Source organism: Serinus canaria, chromosome 4 (genome assembly GCF_022539315.1).
Source record: "Serinus canaria isolate serCan28SL12 chromosome 4, serCan2020, whole genome shotgun sequence".
In the NCBI taxonomy this organism is placed as follows: domain Eukaryota; kingdom Metazoa; phylum Chordata; class Aves; order Passeriformes; family Fringillidae; genus Serinus; species Serinus canaria.
Window position 1 is genome coordinate 858,767 of NC_066317.1, and position 18,252 is coordinate 877,018.

The 18,252-nt window shown below is 46.7% G+C and overlaps 1 protein-coding gene across 3 annotated transcripts; it reads left to right on the top strand.

Moving 5' to 3' along the window:
- The first annotated feature begins 587 nt into the window (after window positions 1-587).
- On the top strand, window positions 588-4,768 carry LOC103823438 (cytochrome c oxidase assembly protein COX18, mitochondrial). Of its 3 annotated transcripts, none has more exons than XM_030239598.2 (6): window positions 588-705; window positions 1,968-2,072; window positions 2,282-2,445; window positions 3,276-3,388; window positions 3,669-3,779; window positions 4,453-4,768. In XM_030239598.2, exons 3-6 carry the CDS (start codon window positions 2,301-2,303, stop codon window positions 4,633-4,635), a joined length of 552 nt encoding a protein of 183 aa, XP_030095458.2. In that variant the 5' UTR covers window positions 588-705; window positions 1,968-2,072; window positions 2,282-2,300; the 3' UTR covers window positions 4,636-4,768. The 3 variants fall into 3 exon arrangements, with proteins under 3 accessions (XP_030095458.2, XP_050830002.1, XP_030095459.2); XM_050974045.1 differs by having other exon boundaries at window positions 595-877; window positions 1,972-2,072; XM_030239599.2 differs by lacking the exon at window positions 588-705 and adding an exon at window positions 741-877.
- The last annotated feature ends 13,484 nt before the right edge of the window (window positions 4,769-18,252 follow it).

Consider the following 18,252-nt stretch of genomic DNA (forward strand, 5'->3'; position numbering starts at 1 on the left):
GGCAGGAGACCACTCCTCCTGTGGAATGATGAAGTGTTTGGCAATGATGAATTACTGTAGAATCTAATCCTCAGGCTGAGAGAGTTGGGGCTGTTCACCCTGCAGAAGGGAAGGCTGTGTGGGCTCCTCGCAGCAGCCTTCCAGTCTGGGAGGTGGCCCAAGAGGGACTCCGTGTCAGGGATTGCAGTGCTATGACCACAAGTAATGGGTACAAATGGCAAAAGGGGAAACTTAGGCGAGCTACTGGGAGGAAAGCCCAGAAACATCTTTATTTACTGGAAGAGGGGTGAGATAGGGGCCCGACCCCGGCAGGGCTCAAAGCCGGTGCGGAAAACGCTCCCAGTCCGACGGTCTGATCCCTGCGGATGCCGGGCGCAGGCACTAGTATTGGACTCCGTGGTTCCTTTCCGAGTCAGCACGCTGTGCGATGTGCCGGCAGCCGTCCCGGCCCGGCGCAGCCAGGTTCCCGCCCAGGGCAGGGCACGCCGTGAGGCGCCGCCCTTCCCGCCCACCCCGTGCCCTCAGCCGCCATGGCGGCCGCGGGGCGGCGCTCTGCGGCGGCGGCGCGCGGGCCGCGCATGCGCCGCGGCGGCGGGAGCCCGTCGGCATGTGGCGGCTCGCGCGGGCGGGCGCCCGGGCCCCGCCGGCCCTGGCGGCGGCGGCGGCGGGAGCGGGGCCGAGCGGGCACGGCGGCACCGAGGGCTGGTACGAGTGGGCGGCGCGGTCCCCGCCCGTGCACTGGGCCGAGGGCGGGCTGGCGGCGCTGCAGGAGGCCACCGGGCTGCCCTGCTGGGCCGCCATCGCCGGCGGGGCCGCCTTGCTGCGCACCGCCGTGACGCTGCCGCTGGCCGCGCAGCAGGGGCGGCTGCTGGCCAAGGTGGGAGCGCTGAGGGGCTCTGAGGGGAGGGCCGGTGGAGGGCTGAGGGGGCCGCCGCATGAACATCGCGATTCCTTTTTTGCAGCGGGGTTGGGCGCGTTTGGGGTTTTTTAAAAAGGTTTCGTCACGTTTTGTGCTTTTTGTGGTTGTAGAAGTGAGCGTCTGTCGCGCCCTCGCGTAGTGAGGTCTCTTATGCTGTGGCTGGTGACTTTGTTCACTGCCAAGTTGTGTCCTCATGGCCCTTAATTTATTACTCTTCATTTTATTTATATATATTCAATTTATATATTTTGTCATGTGTAACACAATATATTTATATATTATGTACAGTATATTGTAAATAATACATTCTGTTATATTGCAGTGGTTTTGGTTTGTTAATTTAATTTTTCCTTAAACATATATGCATTTTCTATTACATTTGTATTTGTATGTTATCATTAGTTTTTATAATTGTCGTTTTTTTTATCATTGAGATGCCGTTAAAGCTAGGTCTTTGTTAGTGGAGTAGCTGATTACAAGTCCTGAATGCAGGCAAAAAGATGCTTGTTAAGAATTGCCCTGATTTGAGCTCTGATAGAAATCACTTTACTCTTAAAAAAAGTATAAAATCTAAAAGGATTTATATTCTGTCTTCATTTCATGCAGTAGTAAGAGAGCGTCTTTGATTGTTACCGTTATTAGTTGTCGCTGTTACCTTCACGTGGTTATTTTGTTTAAAGATGAAAGGTATTGGCTGATGTTGAACACGACATTAACAAGATGCCTCGTCCCTCACAGGCATTTCCTGTCCCTACAGGTGTTAAATTACAGTGGTAGTTAATATGTTTGATGCCTGTGCTGGTATTAAATCTTAGAAGAGTAATTAATATGTGTAATACCCATAGAGGTACTAAATTACACGGTGGCAATGTCTATTAATTACTGTACATCATTAATATGTATTAATTCCTGTATAAGCATTATGTTTTACAGTGATAAGTCTAATACTTGTTCGGTGTTGAGTTACCAGGGATAACTAATGACAGAGGTGAGGAGAGGGAGTGAGTGTTACCTGCCCCTGTGCCCAACCAGTTCTCCTTTCCTTTAGCTAGCTGGAAAACCTGCAGCCTGAGATTAAGGAGCTCGCCCAGCGCCTTCGCTACGAAGTTTCAGTGCGTGGAAAGCAGCTGGGCTGGTCTGAAAAGGTGGCCAGGTAGGAGGGGGATTGTGCACACCTCCCGAATCCATTCTGGAGTCAGGTGTGGCAGGAAGGAAGATCCCCCAGGCAGCCCTTTTGCAGCAAGGTTCTGCCACGGCCCACACCTTAGATTTTCTTTCCTGACTATGATTTGTTTATTCATTCTATTCCCTTTCAGCCATTGTCCATTTCAAAGCTCAGACCTGTGCTTTCCTCTCCGAAAGGTCCCACTTTGCCCGGAACATGCGGAGGATTGTCACGGAGCTGTACATCAGGGACAACTGCCACCCCTTCAAGGCCACCCTGCTGCTGTGGGTGCAGGTCCCCATGTGGGTGTGCGTGTCCCTGGCTCTGCGCAACTGCAGCGTCGGTGCCCTGGGCTCGGCAGGTGGGCGAGATGCAGCTCTGGAGAGGGTTGGGGACAGGAGAAGGCGTTGTCCCACCAACAGGTGCTGCACCTGGACACAAATCTTCTCTCACTGTCACCTCTTATCCACTTCCTGCCTTCACAGGCACCTTCTTGGCTAAAGGATACAATATCCCAGGCTTGGTGTACAAACCGATATAAAAAGCCAGTCATCTACTCAGGTTTTAAACCTAATCTAGTTCAAACTTAATTAATTAATATAAATAATAGGTAATAAATACTTGAAATCAGTTTTAAATGTAATGTTGTCTGACAATCCTGTTTAGCAAGTCACATTACACGTGCCACACCACACTCACTGTCAACCTATATTTTTTCTTCATCCATGTGAAATACTGTAGACAAGGTAAATGCGTGAGGGCCTTTTAAATTAAAAAAAAAAATTAAACTGATTTTTTAGACAAGTGTTTGTACTTTTAAGCAAAGAAGTGGCTAGTTCTACAGCTACTAAGAAAAATATAGTTTTCTCAAAATCAGGAAATAAACACTGTAGGTTACTGCATTCCTATTTTCCTCATTGACTTGTAAAATATTTGAGATTGAAGTAATTTTTATCACAGATTTATCTGTCTGTGGCTGTCATGAGCTGAGCCAGGTCTCAATTGTATCTTTCATTTTTCTTATATTGGTAGCAGAGGGTTAAACCAAGGATTTCTGCTTTAATTGTTCTTACCATGTGGATACAACATTCCTAGAAACTCAGGTCTCTGATTTACCACTGGTACAGTTCTGGCTCACTTGAGACAGCAAATGAAACTGAATTCTGTATTTTCTTCAATTTTTTCCTGCAGTGCAAGAACAGTTTTCTTCAGGAGGAACACTGTGGTTCACGGACCTCACAGCACCTGATTCCACGTGGATTTTGCCAGTGTCCCTGGGGCTGGTGAATCTGCTGGTGGTGGAGGTACGTTGGGATAAACTTACAGATCTGACCTGGAGATCTCTGAACAAAGGACACCTAAACATTGAAATACACCGAGCAAAGAGATTGTGTTTCACTCCTGCCCAGGCATTTAAAGCAGGTCAGATAGGACATATCTCAGATCTACTTGAGCTTCAGTAATATTTACTCTTGAGTGCAGTTTGTTTTAGAATGCTGCTCCAATGAGATGCCTGGGTGTTAATGCTCAGTACGGCTATTTCAAAAAGAGCCTGTTTATAACTGAGAGTTTCTCACCTTTCAGATCTTTGCTTCCCAGACAAAAATGCCAGTTTCACGGATCCAGAAGTTTGTCACCAACTTCTTCCGCGCGGTGTCCGTGGTGATGGTCCCTATTGCTGCCACAGTGCCCTCTGTAAGTACCCAGGTGACCTCTGGGATGTCACCTGGTCTGTTCTGGTGCTTCAAGGACAGCTGAAGGCCTCACATGTTTCCACTGCTGCGTGTGCTTAAGAAAAGTCAGATGTTCTATGTGTATGTTTAAATCTTGTTGCCTTTGGGATGTTTTTGTTCGAGGAGGAAGACTTTGCAAACCTGAAAGGTGTTAATGTCCTTCATGTAGCCTGAAAAAGGAGAGGAAAGCTTTGTGTAAAGACACGTAGGCACATGTTTGTTCACTGGAAACCAGCGTAGTTCTTAAATTAGGAAATTTTCCACATCTTTTGTTCTTCAAATGCTTCACATTTTACCAGGTTTTCTACTGCAGAGTGTTCTTAGCAAAAATAAAGTGTCTGGTTGTTAGGCTCAATTGCAGTTTCAAATACAGAAGTGGAAGCAAGTTTAATAGGAATTAATTTAAGAGCTGTCAAGCCTCAGTGTAGATGGCACTTTTCCCCAGAAGAGTTCAGAGACAGTCAGTTACATTTCACACGGAAGCCATTATTGCAGATGAGAGCAGGAGCAGTGCTTTAGGTGAGTTGTTTTTATCAATCCCTGGGAGCAGCCCAGAGCCGTGGCTCAGGAGGAGCTGCCTGAAGCTGGTGCTTCCCCTGCCTCCAGGGAGCTGACCCGTGCTTGTGTTGTTGCAGTGCATGGCGCTGTACTGGCTGTCCTCGAGCCTGGTGGGGCTGTCCCACAACCTCCTGCTGCGCTCGCCCGCCTTCCGCCGCCTGTGCCGCATCCCGAGGACCTCGTCCCACTCGGACACGCCCTACCGGGACATGCTGGCTGCCCTGGCCACCAAGTACAGCCTTAGGGGACAGCAGCGCTGAGCTCCAGCAGGAGCTGCCTCGGCAGTGGAGTCCTGCTCTTCTAGTGAGATGTACTGATTTGCTGTATATTTATTTTCCAAATAAAACGCTGGCTGTCCACGAGGAAGGATTGGTCAGCAAAAATGTGTCTGTACTGGGAATCTTTGTTTCAAGGGTGGGCCTTTTGCAGTAGTCCAGAAATCCAGGTTTGTCTCCTGAATTATCATAAGAAGTTGGGCAGGTGAGTTTTAAATAGAACTGTGACTTGTATACAAGTCCTAAAGGTAAAAAGGTTTTTGGGTTTTTTTGTTAAGATGATCAGGAATTAATTATTTACTGTAACTTTTTAAAAGACTCCAAGCTACTACTGTAATGTGAATAACAAAAATTCAGAAGCAGAAATTTTTAGTGCTGACTTGTAAGCATTTATTTGAGTTGTTGTGATGACCCAGTGGAACTTTACAGATAGGGCTGACTAAAACCAGCAGTTTAGAAGAAAAAGTGCAGATTTCATTGGACTAATCACACTGCACTTTACCTCTGGGGATGTTTCACTGAGGTCTTCCACTCTTTTCACTGTTAGGAGTCTCAGAACATCAGTGATAGTTATGTCTGGATGCTGCCAGGATGTTTTTATACCCAAAAAACTCTCCAAAACAGGGGTGAAACTGAAGGCAAAGCAGCCAAAAGCATCTGATCTAATGGTGTCTAACAATTCAAAACCCGCAGGTAAGGAAATGAGAAGGTATGTGATTAAGCCCTTTCCAGGTCTGCATTACAGGTAAGATGATCTAGATTTTTAAAAGGTCTCAGAGGTTTCTCTGGGTGAATATTGTCATTTTGCTTCCTCTGAAGGCGTTGGGAAAAGACTCTGCAAAGGGCAGTGAAGTTTTGTCTGGGAAGCTGGTGGTAGAGGGAGCTGGTGCTCCATGCAGTGCTGAGCAAAGTCAGCTCTCCTTCCTCAGCAGTCTCACCTCAGAGGGGCTCACGTTCCCAGCCTGGGAAAGGGCAGGCTGACAACAGCTAAGTCTTGTGTGCAGTAAAAAAATTAAAATTATATTTCTTGGGAAGCATAAAGAGATCTGTGAAACTGGTTACTGAAAAAAAACCTCACAGCTCTGTCAGGATGCCAAATGCAGGAAACCGGCTTTGTTAGATTTGCAGTTCTCCATTTATTTATCTTTATTTTACACCCTTTTTACCTTATAAGTTACACCCAAGACCTGCCAGTGTGAGTTAAAAGAGAATTAGGTGAGTGTATTTGGTGGTGGATTTGTCACAGCATTGTTTTGGGTCTGGAAGAGGCTTGTTGGGATACTGCATGGGCTTAAGAGGGAGCCTAAGCTTAGGGAGCTGAAGTCAGGCAAGTCCAAGTTCCCTGACTGGGTTCTGTTCAGAAGTGCTGAAATATCCTGGCTGGGTTATACATGTTTCATCCTCTGTCTTGAAGATGGAGTGTGCACTTGGAGAGCGGGGCTGTGATGCTTGTTATCTTTGGTGGCTTACAAAAAAGCTTAGCTCTGTTCCCAGCCATAGTCATGACTCTGTTCCAGTACATTGTCTGGCCTGAAATCCTTGTCTCAGTGTTAGATGCTGTTCCTAGGAAAGAGGATTGGAGCTTTGCTGTTTGCCTTTTTATGCCTTTACACCTTGCCAGTGCACCTGGTTGTTCTTTGGGGTTGTTTTAGTGGGGAATCCAAACTCCTCATCCAAAGCTCAGTTATTAGGGTGGATTCCTTGAAGTGCAAGAATTTTTTTCCTGGACTGAGTGTCATTTTTGGCACAGCTCCATGGTTTCTGGAAAGTAAAAACTGTCAAAGTCCTGTTGGGTGCGCTGCTGTACACACGGGGGTGCTACAGCTCCTGTCAGCTGCAGGGTTGCCGGGTTCTGAAATCCAGGACAGGCAGGCAAGCCCTGGACTAAAACATTTTCCCTCCTCTGTCTTTCATCTTGGTGCTGTTTCAGGGCTTAATCAGGCTGTCCTTCACAGTGTACACTGCTTTTCCACCTCGCTGCCGTGCCCCTTTGAAGTAGCCCAGTGTTCAGCAGTGCTGAGTTGAAAATAATGGGAAGAACTGAATGCTTTGCTGCTCCCTCTTTGTGGCTGAGGATGCCCAAGGGAAGCGGGCAGGTGTCAGAACAATCCCTGGTTGTCTTTGCAAAGCCCTCCAAAGTTAGTGCAGCCGTGTGGCCAGCTGCCAGCAGGATCCCTTTTTCACTTGCTATTATTAACCTACCTATATTTAATTAATCTGACTGATTCCTAATGGTAAATAAGGTATTCTTCATTCCTTTGAAGCTCAGCATGGTGCTAAAAGCAACAGCAGCTGCTGCTTTCCTGAGTGAAGTGTTCTATTTTCTGAGTTTCAGGGATCACAGAAAAATTCAGAGTGAGGGATTAGTGCTTCACATCAATGGCACCTTGATGATTTTGATCCATTTTTGCTGCACAAAACTGTGGTGTTATGGGCTTTGGGTTTGGGTAGGGATGTTTGAAGAAGCCTGTGTAAATTAGGTTCATCATGAAGGTGAGTTCCTTTATTTAATGAGTTGAGCTTTGTGGATTCATTTGTCAAGGTACCTATTCATAATCTGATTGCCTTAATTAACTTTGCAGTTGGAGTAATAGTAAATAACTTTTTTTAGCCTCTTTTACTTAATATAATCCCCTACTTTTGTTTGAAAGTGGAAGAGACCATTACTGCCTTATTTGTCGGGACTGGGCTTGTGGAGGAAATCTTCCAGCTCCCAGAATCCCTGGTACTCAAATCCCTAATGAAAATAAGGGGTATGGTGGTGTGTGCTCTGAGGTTTAATATTACCTGCCCTTTTCAGGCCTGAAGAGAGGTAGGGAAAGCATTTCCCTGTGCCAAGTACCCTGCCTTCCTTCCTGCAGGGAGGTCACTTTCCTGTGTTCACACTCGAGCAGTAGAAAGGTGGTTTTGGTACTTGCTGCTGAGAGCAGCAGAGAATTTGGGATGCTGTCACAAGCTTGACTTTGGCTTTAGGAGTCCAGGGCTCAGACGTGTGAAATGGAGGGGACAGAGAGGTTGAAAAGCCACTTGGAATGTCAATGGCTACCACACAGGCTGTAACAGGAAGAATGTTAATTGGAAACAAATGCCAGCCTTCAGCATCCTCCATTCCTGAGTAAAAGGGCCCTGTGGGTTCAGGAGTCTGGGGCTGAGTGTGTTTATCTGGAGTTTGCTGGGGAGCTGTTGGTCAGTGGTGAGCAGTTGTTCCAGAGAGGGTGGAATGCCATCCCGTGATGGATCCTTGGAAGCACAAGAGGGCAAGAAGGTCTGTGGATTGTAGTTACAGTGTGCTCTTGGCAGGCCAGTAATGCAAGCCAGGATGTGCTTTTCCACTCTGGTGTTTTAAGGTGACCTGAGATGGGCCAGGAATCTTCAGACAGGTGCAGGGTAAGTTTTGAAATAATTAAACTCGAGCAGGGGAGATCATCTGCTTGGCTTTAGGGCTTGATGGATTTCCATTTGTCCTTGTATGTGTTTTTCACTTTGGGAATGTGTGTAGGAAAATGGTGAACTGTGAACCTTATCTGACAGGGTAGCATTTAAAATATGGATTTCCTGAAAGTTTTGAAAGGCTGGATTTGATTTGAGAGGTCTAGTGGAGGTACCAGAACACTCAAGTGCAGTGATTTTCTTTCAGCACCTGAGTTTGAACAGAAAACTGACCTCTGTCCTGCTGACAGAGGTTTATCAGGCATACCTCAGTGGGAGCTGCGGCAGGCAGAGAACACGTTCTTCTGGACGAATGCCTGACCTTGAGCCCTCTCTGTCTAGAAAAGAAATTATAAAATCTTCTGCTGGGGGAAATCAGTTGCTTAGAAATGTAGCTAATAAAATAGAAATAGTGGCTGTACTCTCTAGGCATGTTATTTCTCCAGGAAGAGCTGGAGATTGAAAGTTGGCAGACAGCAACTTTTTGGAGGTTTCACGTCAATGTAGCCTAAACCTTGTGGGTACAGCTAAAGGGATTTTAGTTTAGATGTAGTTTAGAACTCAACGTCTTGGTGCATTTTGTTAAAGTCCAGCTGGCCACACAATGAAAAAAGGCTTTTTGGGTGTTTTGGGTTTTTTTTGAAGGGTCTGTGAAAGGGTACTTGATACTCACTCAGCTGTTTGGAAATATTTCTGTTTCTTACTTTTCCTTTAAGGCATCGCCAGAGTTGCAGTTGAGCACTAGGTCCTTATTAATTTTTGTAAGTGGAGAAGGTGCAGCTTTGTCAGAAGAGAAATGGGGAGGGACTGGAAGTCGGTCCATGGATTCCCAAGTGGGGCCATTTGCCAGGAGTCCCTTATTTTCCTCTGTAATCACTCTGCAGTTCATGGCTTTTATTTCATTACTGCCTAAGTGCTTGCTCCAGAGTGCAACTAATAATTCTGTTGTATTTTACAAAGTAAACAAGCTCAGATTAATTTGCTAATAAAACCTTTGCTGGTCTTGCATTTTTCCACTTTAAATGCTCTCTCTGGAAGGCTGCGAGATAAGCTTTGTTTGGAGATATGTAAAGTCATGATTTCAGCAATAAGTCCCCAGAGACTGACTGTGTCCATGACAGCAATCTTTAAAAAAAATAGATGGTGACCTTTTCCCCTTCAGATGCAGATTGTTTCGAGCGAAGTGACTGTAGAAGTTGAGAGAAAGGAGGAGCAGAGCTGGTGTGAACTGCCTTCACGCAGCATAGCTGTACCCTGAGAGCTGGCCCTGCAGGTGGCTGCAGTTCCCCGAGCTGTGTTGGGTTGTTCCCAGCGTTTCCCGTGGCTGCTGCGGTGTGGCAGTGTTCCGTGGCACGTCAGAGTGGAGCAGAGTGCAGCTGACAGGCCATGAGGAGCTGCAGAGTGTGCTTCTCCAGGGCTGCCAGCTCCCCCAGGACTGCCTCCAAGATAAGAATAGTCTGGCTCGGCTCTGGGTCTAGGTCATGGTGGTTGCTGCCACGAGCTGTTTGCTCTTGTGGCAACGCAGGATTTGGACTGAAGATGCTGGTGGAAAATCAGACTGAAATCTGGGAGGTGCTGCACTGCAGAAGTGGGGCATTGACTGCTAAGCAGGTTCTAAAAACCCTCAAGATAGGAAATCCTGAATATAGGGAAAAGTAACTCCATTACTCTGGCCAAATGAAATCTGCCTGGTGCTTTAGCCTTTCATAATATTTCTCCCCCCAGGTTCTGTGAGGTGAGAGGATGTTCTTGGGCTGTTAAATAATGCAAAACACAGATCTGTGGTTCAGGGCTGAGCTGAGGAGTTGTGGTGTTCCTGTGCTGTCAGCATCTGTGGATTTGGGTTGGGTTCTGTCCTTCCTCATTGCTCTTTGGATGAGCATCACTGGGACTTGTTGTGGGCCAAAATTTTTCCAAATTTGGGCCAAGTGTGTTATTTTTATGCTTCATTTGAGTGAATCCATCTAAATTCACCCTTTCAGAGTGTCTCTGAAGTCTCAAACCTGCTGCTGCCAGCAGGAGTTCTGTGACTGATTTCAGAGGAATGAAGATTTCATTCTTTTCTCCATTTCCTTCCTCCTGAGAGTAGAATGATACAAAGATTGTTTCTTTTTTACCCCTTTGCTTATGCCACCATTTGGATGTGTACATGGCCAAGGAAGATGTCTCCTGCTTTACCTGTAAATGACTGCCAGAAATACTGGAATGATTTAGCAACCACCACTTGTTTCTCTCCACAGTGTCTGGGTTATGGCTGAGCATTCCAGCATGCGTGGTAGGATCCTCTCTGACTGTTTCCATCGAAATATTTCTGGTTTATGGAAGGAAGCTGAGCAAATAAACTGCTCCTCATCATAGGTCTCTCCAAGTTTAGAATATCCTTCAAACTGCAAAAGAAAAGCTCAGAGAGGTCAACTGTGTGAGCTCTGTCTGAAGTTTATCACTGATTAAACCCCCTCAGCTTATTTTATATAGACTTCTTGCTTTTTTTTGGGAACAAGCCTAATTGCTATTCCAAGCTTGCAGCCTCTGTTGCCTTTTAGTACTAAAATTTGATGCTGGGATGCTGAATATCTTTGTAAACCCAAGGCTATGCCACCCCAAAGGCTTGATTCTCAAGCCATAAAGGCTTTGTGTAGGGAAATATAAACAAAACTAATTAAGGAATTTCGAAATGTAGGTTTTCTGTATGGGTTTTGTGCGTCTTCACACCCTGAGGACAGCTGTAAGGCAGGTTTTTCTATTGCATGTCACAGGAGTTCACTGAGCCCTGGAAGCAACAGGACCTGACTCCTAAGAGCTGTTTTCTTGAGTGCAGAAGACACTTTTGCTCCAAGGAATTTACTCAGGGAGCCTCATTAGTGTTACATGTGGCATGAATTCACCTCCAGAGATGTGTAACCATCGCCCTGCATCAGTGCATGTGGATGGTGGCAAGGTTCTTCTTTGATAACAAGCTGCAGCTTAGTTTCTGTAGAGTTACCCTTTTTTTAAATTTGAAGACTGCATGTGTGTCTGTATCCAGACACCAAGAGGGTATGTGGCCCAAGGATGTACATTGATTTGCCATTTATTTCCTCATGCCTGTGGCTGTGTGTCACACAGCACTGTGAAATGGCCACAGACAGTTTCAGTGCTGGCAGCTCTGCCTCAGTGCACGGGCTAATGGCTGTTCAGGGGGCTGTGGGCTGCCTGAGGCTCTTGAATGTGCTGTGGGAGATGAAGCTGGAATGAGACCCCCCCTGTTGGGGTCCTGGGATGGCTGTCCGAAAGTTCTCTGCCTTCCTTGAGGAGCCATAGGTTGTTTAGCAGCCATCTGGCCTTCAAGCATTACATTCTTTGCCCTAAACTGCTCCCATCAGCTTTAGCTTCATCGTCTAGGAGGAATCAGAGTGGTGTGGTTGTACTGTCTGGGTGCTGGCAGCTGCTCCTCACGAGCTTGTTGGGCTCATTTAGACCCAAGCAGGAAACACTAACTTGCCATTTGGAGTTTTCTTTGTGCTGCTGGTAGAAAAGTCCAGTGCACTCTCGGCTGAATGTTTCATTTGCTGTGGGAATTTGCTCTGGCTAATGCAGTTTTTAAGACCTGTTGGTTCATTCAGAGGTCGAGGAACATTTATGTAAGAGAGTCCTCAATAACATTCCTTTCACTTGGCAAGTTGAAAAAGCACAGCACCAATTTTTTCTCCTCTTTGGAGTATTAAATTTTTTGCATGGATCCTCTTGATTTCCAAAGAGTAAAACTGCTTTAAAAGTCTGGATACAGCATCATGTAAAGGTAGAGACAGGCAGTATGGCTTGATTCCCACTGATGGCCCTGTCTCCCTATTAATGAGGGCTATCCCAAACCCCAGCACACTAGGATGTCATGTAGACAGGTAAGGTTTGGCTGAGCTTCCATACTCCTCCTTTCTGCAGTTTGGATTTTTCAGGCATCCAAATGTGGCGGAGATGGCAGGTGTGGGGGAAGGCTCTGTGCTCTTTGTGTGTAGCTGCTTCTCTTCTCTGAAAATTCCACAGTGATTTGGTGTTTTCTATCTCACACTTGCTAGGCAAATAAATTCTCAAAAGCATTTATCTTCTCTCAAATCCATAAAAACCCCCTCACTTTTTGGCTTAAAAGCATCGGGTTAGGAAACATTTGTACTGATTTCTTCTCTAAGAAGGCAGACAGACTCCTGCCAGGTGCAGCAAGGTAGGCTGGAGGCTGATTTTCCTGAGCTGCCTCATGTCAGTTCAAGCAATAGGAAAATGAAATATCTCTCCAGAGAGGTGTTTGGATTTTGGGTTTTTTTTTCATTAAATGCTCTTTCTTGCCCTTTCATATGCAATTATTTGATTGTGTGGGCACGAAATTCATGTTGGGATTATGTAAAGCTGAAGGAGGAGGAAAATCAGGCATTCTGCTGAGACACAGGGGGAGATCCCTGGCTGACTCCTGTGATTCCAGCTATCATAGAAACACTTGAAGGAAAGCTGCCCTTAACTTCATTTGCCTCCTCTGTGCCATTTCCTTTGAGACAGAATGATACTGATTGTTCCATCACCCTGTTTTATTGACAGATCCTGTGCCCTGCAAATGTGATCCCTGGTTTAACAACAAAAGTGTGTTTTATTGTGGAACAATGGAGTTGGGTCAAAGCTGTCTGGTTAGGAGAGGTTTCCTGAATCATGCTGGGACATGATTCTGTAGGGGGACAGCTGACATGGCAAGAACCAGGGTGAGCAGCTGTGTGCCAGTGTGTGGGCTCTCCTCCTGGAGACATCACCTGGGCAAGGGAGGCAAATGACATGAGGCAGGGAATTTGAATAATGACAGTTTTAAAAAAATGACTTGGTGAAGTGCCTGCATTGAAGAGAGCAGGAGTCATATTTGAAATGACAGTGTGGCAGCTCTGTCACTCCACTGCTTCTTTCTCAGGAGTAGTGCTTTTTACTCACACAGAATTTTATGATTAAGATAAATTAGGATCCACTTGTTGGGTACCTCAGTGACATCAGAACATTGCCACTGCTCCAAACTGAGAAGCAGTGATGCATGTTTGATACGGCCAGAAAAGAGCCAGTTCTGTCCCTTGTCCCAGGAGAGTTACCTGCTAAAGCTGCTGTATTTTGCAGGTTTTTTTGGGGAAAAAAAAAATAGTGGATGGGATAATTTCATGTGAGAGAAACCCCAGGTGATGGGGAAAAGTTGTTTTGTAAAGTCCTGAACAAAACTATTTTGACCTTGAAACGTGCTCAGCCTTTTTTGTCGTACTGCAGTCCTTGCAGTTATACCTGTGGTGAATTAATCTCTTTGTTAGCTACGTCTGAGTGCTCAGGAAAATGGATCCCTCAGCTGGGTGAGCATCCCAGCATTGCTTGTGTGACAAGAGATGTCACCATGTTTAGTAGCACAGCCTGGGAGGGTGGCTAAAGCTTCTCACTGCTAAGAGGGACACAGCTGGGCTTTAAATGAAGGTCTGTCTCTGTCTTTCTCTTACACGTGTGAGCCTTAAGAAAATCTGCAATTTTGCTGCTGAGCTAGTAGGTGATTTTCTGTCTGTAACAGGAAAAAAAAGTGATTTTTAACTGTATAGGTGTCTCATGTCTCTATCCAGAACTGCAAGGGAAAACTACTATTGTAAAGAAAGGTAAATTGCAGCTCCAAAATACTTCATACATTTATCCTTTTTTCATTCTAAAATTTTGATAATTTTGATCGTTGCTCTCAAGCCTTTTAAGTGCTTTTTTTGTAATGGCTTTGAAGTGCTTTCTCAGATTTGTTTTCAGTATGTTTGTCTTGTAAGCCACACTTGATCCAAGTATTTTACTACCTAGACAAAACAAATCCAGATTTTCAGTAAGCATTCCTGAATTTTTAAAAAATTTTCCATACTGCTAATGTATTGGAAAAACTGCAGTCCTCGTGCAGTTCTCATGGTCCTTTTTGACTTGAGGCCCTAATATAAAGCTATAATAAAAAACTTGATTTCTAGCTTAGACTTTTATGTGCTGGACCTGCAAATTTCAGACACTTCTTTGCTGAAATTGAGCTAAACCTAGGCAGCAAAGTGTTGTGGTAAGTGAAGGGAGGGAGGAAAGTACTCATTGTGCTTTCAGCCTCTGCCTTGGGTGGTGATTAGCTGGCCTCCTAAGATCATTAATGAGGCAGAGAAATTATTGCTGAAGCAATCACGGTGTCTGGTTTTCTCTCTAGGGAGAGAATTTGGGTTCTTAAAAAAAAACCCAAAACAACCTACACCTTTTTAGAGTGGATGAAAGTTGCTGATGCTCCTGGCTGATGATGTTAAGATGCTGCTGCCTCATTTCTGCACTGTTTTTACCCACTGGAAGTGAGCTATGCTGGCACAGGTGTGTCAGCAGGTAGAGCTCACACATTGCCAGATGTGCACACCTGTTGGACTCTGTGTCACTTCCAGGAGTTTTCACAGTGAAACAAGCAGCTTTCCAAATATTTTGTGGCACCTCAAAACACTTTTTTTTTTTGTTTGATTCCATGTTTTCTAACTGCTCTTTTTCTCAGCAACACTATTTTTTTTTTTTCTCCCAAAGCTGATAGCCTGAAGTGCCTTTTACTGCTTCATAGAATTCTCTGAGCCAGCTGCAGGTGATTTGCCTTTTCTTTCTTCCTGCAGCGCCGTCTGGGGAGGTTTTGAAGTAGAGGAGAACTCCAGCTAGAGTCCAAAGTCAGTGCTCAGGAGAGGGTCACCCTGCCCAAAGGAGCCTTCAGGTGGGTTCCCAAGGAGTATATGGGAAATAGACTTTTTTTTCTGTCATGGACTCATGGAGTTTTGCTTTGGGAAAAGCCCTCCAAGGTCCAAGTGCCCCTATTCCCCCAGCACTGACAAAGACACTGCTAACCCATCCTGTGAGTGCCACCAGTGAGCCAGGAGTAAGGCAATGGTAGCTCTGGGGTGGGGTAAAAGGCAGTGCTTTAGCAGGAGCCATTAAAAAGATGAGGTCTCCTTTCGCTGGGATCTGTGTTTGGTTTGGTTGGTTGTTTTTTTCAGGAGCTAATTTGGAGTTTAAGATTATCGTGCCCTACCTAACCTGGTCGGTGTGTTTAGGGGAAAGTAGTTTGATTTACTCTGGGCAGTGTACAGAGAAAAAAAGCAAGTTCTCAAGAGGTTCAGTAACAAACTTTTATTTGCAAGCTTGCAAAGGTAAAGGAAGGTACTAGGCAAATTTTAAAACAACATCCAGACAAAGTAAGGTGCTTTACAGCCTTTAACTTAGCAAACTTAAACTCATCTTTAACTTATCCAGATGCAACAAGGCACTTCCTATGGTAAGGACTGGATTTTTTTTTGTCTGGCTTACATTATATTTTATTATACTATATTTTGAGAAGAAGAAGGTAGGAGAAGAAAGAAGGAAAAAAAAAGAAAAAGAGAAAAGAGAGAGAAAATACATATATCGATCACCCCGGGATCCCATGTGTTCTCAGCTGCTTCTAAGTCCAGGGCAGTGGAGCACCTTAACCCACATGTCACTTCCTTTTATCTGCTCTCCTGGGGCTCCCCCAGGCATGGAGGCACTTGAACCTTCACTGTGGGGGCCATGCTGTCAGCCACGGCCATTCTGGGGCTCTCAGTAGGCCGTGGGTCAGGCACCACCGTTTGCTATAAGTACACAGCTCCGTCCTGCCATGGGCTCTCGGCAGTGACAGCTCCTGCCATGGGCTCTCAGCTCTCCTTGTGGGTAAGTTCCTGCCATTTGGGTTAGGCTCGGGGTCAGTCACCACCATTTTGGGGCCCTCAGCAGGCTGTGGGTCAGTCACCGCCATTTTGGGGCCCTCAGCAGGCTGTGGGTCAGTCACCGCCATTTTGGGGCCCTCAGCAGGCTGTGGGTCAGTCACTGCCATTTTGGGGCCCTCAGCAGGCTGTGGGTCAGTCACCGCCATTTTGGGGCCCTCAGCAGGCTGTGGGTCAGTCACCGCCATTTTGGGGCCCTCAGCAGGCTGTGGGTCAGTCACCGCCATTTTGGGGCCCTCAGCAGGCTGTGGGTCAGTCACCGCCATTTTGGGGCCCTCAGCAGGCTGTGGGTCAGTCACTGCCATTTTGGGGCCCTCAGCAGGCTGTGGATCAATCACTGCCATTTGGTACAGGCACACAGGTCAGTTCCCGCCATTTTGTGGCTCTTGGCAGGCTGTGGGACAGCCATGGCCATTTCGTGGCCCTCAGCGGGCTGTGGGTCAGTCACCGCCATTTTGGGGCAGGCTTGGGTCAGTCACCGCCGTGTTAGGGTTCTCAGCAGGCTGTGGATCAGTCACTGTCATTTGGTACAGGCCACAGGTCAGTTGCCGCCATTTTGTGGCCCTCAGGAGGCTGTGGGTCAGCTACCACCATTTGTGGCCCTCAGCGGGCTGTGGGTCAGTCGCCGCCATTTTGTATAGGCGCACAGGTCAGTTCCCACCATTTTGGGGATCTACAAGCTGTGGGTCAGTCACTGCCATTTTGCGTCTCTCAGCAGTCTCTGTGGGTCAGTTCCCGCCATTTTGTGGCCCTCAGCAGGCTGTGGGTCAGTTGCCACCATTTAGGGGCAGCCTGTGGGTCAGTTCCTGCAATTTTGGAGGACTCAGCAAGCTGTGGTTGAGTCACAGCCATTTTGTGTCTCTCTGCGGGATGTGGGTGAGTCATTGCCATTTTGGGGCACTCTGTGGGTCATTCACAGCCATTGTGGGGCTCTCAACAGTCTGTGCGTTGGTTCCCACCATTTTGGGGCTCTCAGCAGTCTCTGTGGGTCAGGTGCTGCCATTTTGAGGCTCTTGGCAGGCTTTGGGTCACTTGCTGCCATTTGGGGGTAAGCTGTGGCTCAGACATGGCCATTTTGGGTCTCTCAGCAGGCCATGGGTCACTTCCCATCATTAGGGGTCTCTCAGCAGTCTCTGTGGGTCAGTTTCCGCCATTTTGTGGCAGGCTGTGGGTGAGTTGCCACCATTTTGTGACTTGGCAGTCTGTGGGTCATTTGCCGCCATTTTGTGGCCCTTAGCAGTCTGTGGGTTAGTTGCTGCCATTTTGTGGCTCTTGGCAGCCTGTGGGTCCGTCACTGCCATTTTGTGATACTCTGTGGGCCATTCACAGCCATTTAGGGGCCCTCAACAGTCTGTGAGTTGATTCCCACCATTTTGGGCTCTAAGCAGTCTCTGGTAGTCAGTTTACACCATTTTGTGGCTTTCAGGGGGCTGTGGGCCAGCAGCCGCCATTTTGTGGCCTTCAGCAGGCTGTGGGTCAGTTGCGGCCATTTCGTATAAGGACGCAGGTCAGTTCCTTCCATTTTGTGCCTCTCAGCAGCCTTTTTGGGTCAGTTCTTGCCATTTGGGGGCAGGCTGTGTGTCAGCCACGATCATTTTGTGGCTCTCAGCAGTCTCTGTGGGTCAGATCCCACCATTTTGTGGCTTTTCAGGGGCTTGTGGGTCCGCCACCGCCATTTTGTGGCTCTCTGCAGGCTGTGGGTGTCACTGCCATTTAGGGGCAGGTCACAAATGAATCTGCCTTTTTGGGGCAGGCCATGCAGTCAGCCTCAGCCATTTTGGTGTGGACAAGAGGCTGACAGTGGCTCAGAGGTGCGGGGTGGAGCCAGGCCTGCCTTAGGTACAGAGAGCTCAGCCTGTGCCCTCCTGCCCCGCTTCCCACCTGGCTTTTTTGAGCCAGTCAGCCATTCCTCTGGTTGTCCATGGCTCTCAGCAGTGACAGAACCTGAGTGATGGGGCCTTTTTGTCTGTGGTGCTGGTCCTAACCTAGGAGACAGAGAAAAAAGAGAGGAGAAAGACGGAAAAAAAGGAAAGGATTGTCCTACAGTGGACAGGTGCTATTCCTGTAATCAGAAATGTAAGTCCAGTTAATACCAATATTCTGCTCAAGATTCCAGCTTTGACCATAAATCAGTTCTTTGTGCAACACTGTTATCCACACAAAAAAACCTCCTCATCACCTCTTGGAGTAATCCTGTCTGTGAGGCCAATGGTAATGTCATGACCTGCCCCTGAAGGTGGGGTTAACTCAGGTTGTTCATAGATCCCTTGGGGTGGATTTGAGCGAAATGACTGGTGTTAAATGTAACTATAACTATAAATAAATATACCTATAAATATAAATATGTGGAGGTTATTATAGAACAGTCTGGTTGCAGTGGGAAATAGGTGTTTAGACATTTTTGTTATTTGTAGAA

What these genes read in the sequence shown, in the direction of transcription:
- LOC103823438 (XM_050974045.1), top strand. Translation starts at nt 608, where the DNA reads ATGTGGCGGCTCGCGCGGGCGGGCGCCCGGGCCCCGCCGGCCCTGGCG. An exon ending in AGGGGCGGCTGCTGGCCAAG is followed by an intron (nt 878 to 1,971) that starts GTGGGAGCGCTG and finishes TCCTTTAGCTAG; the next exon opens with CTGGAAAACCTGCAGCCTGA. An exon ending in TGAATCTGCTGGTGGTGGAG is followed by an intron (nt 3,389 to 3,668) that starts GTACGTTGGGAT and finishes CTCACCTTTCAG; the next exon opens with ATCTTTGCTTCCCAGACAAA.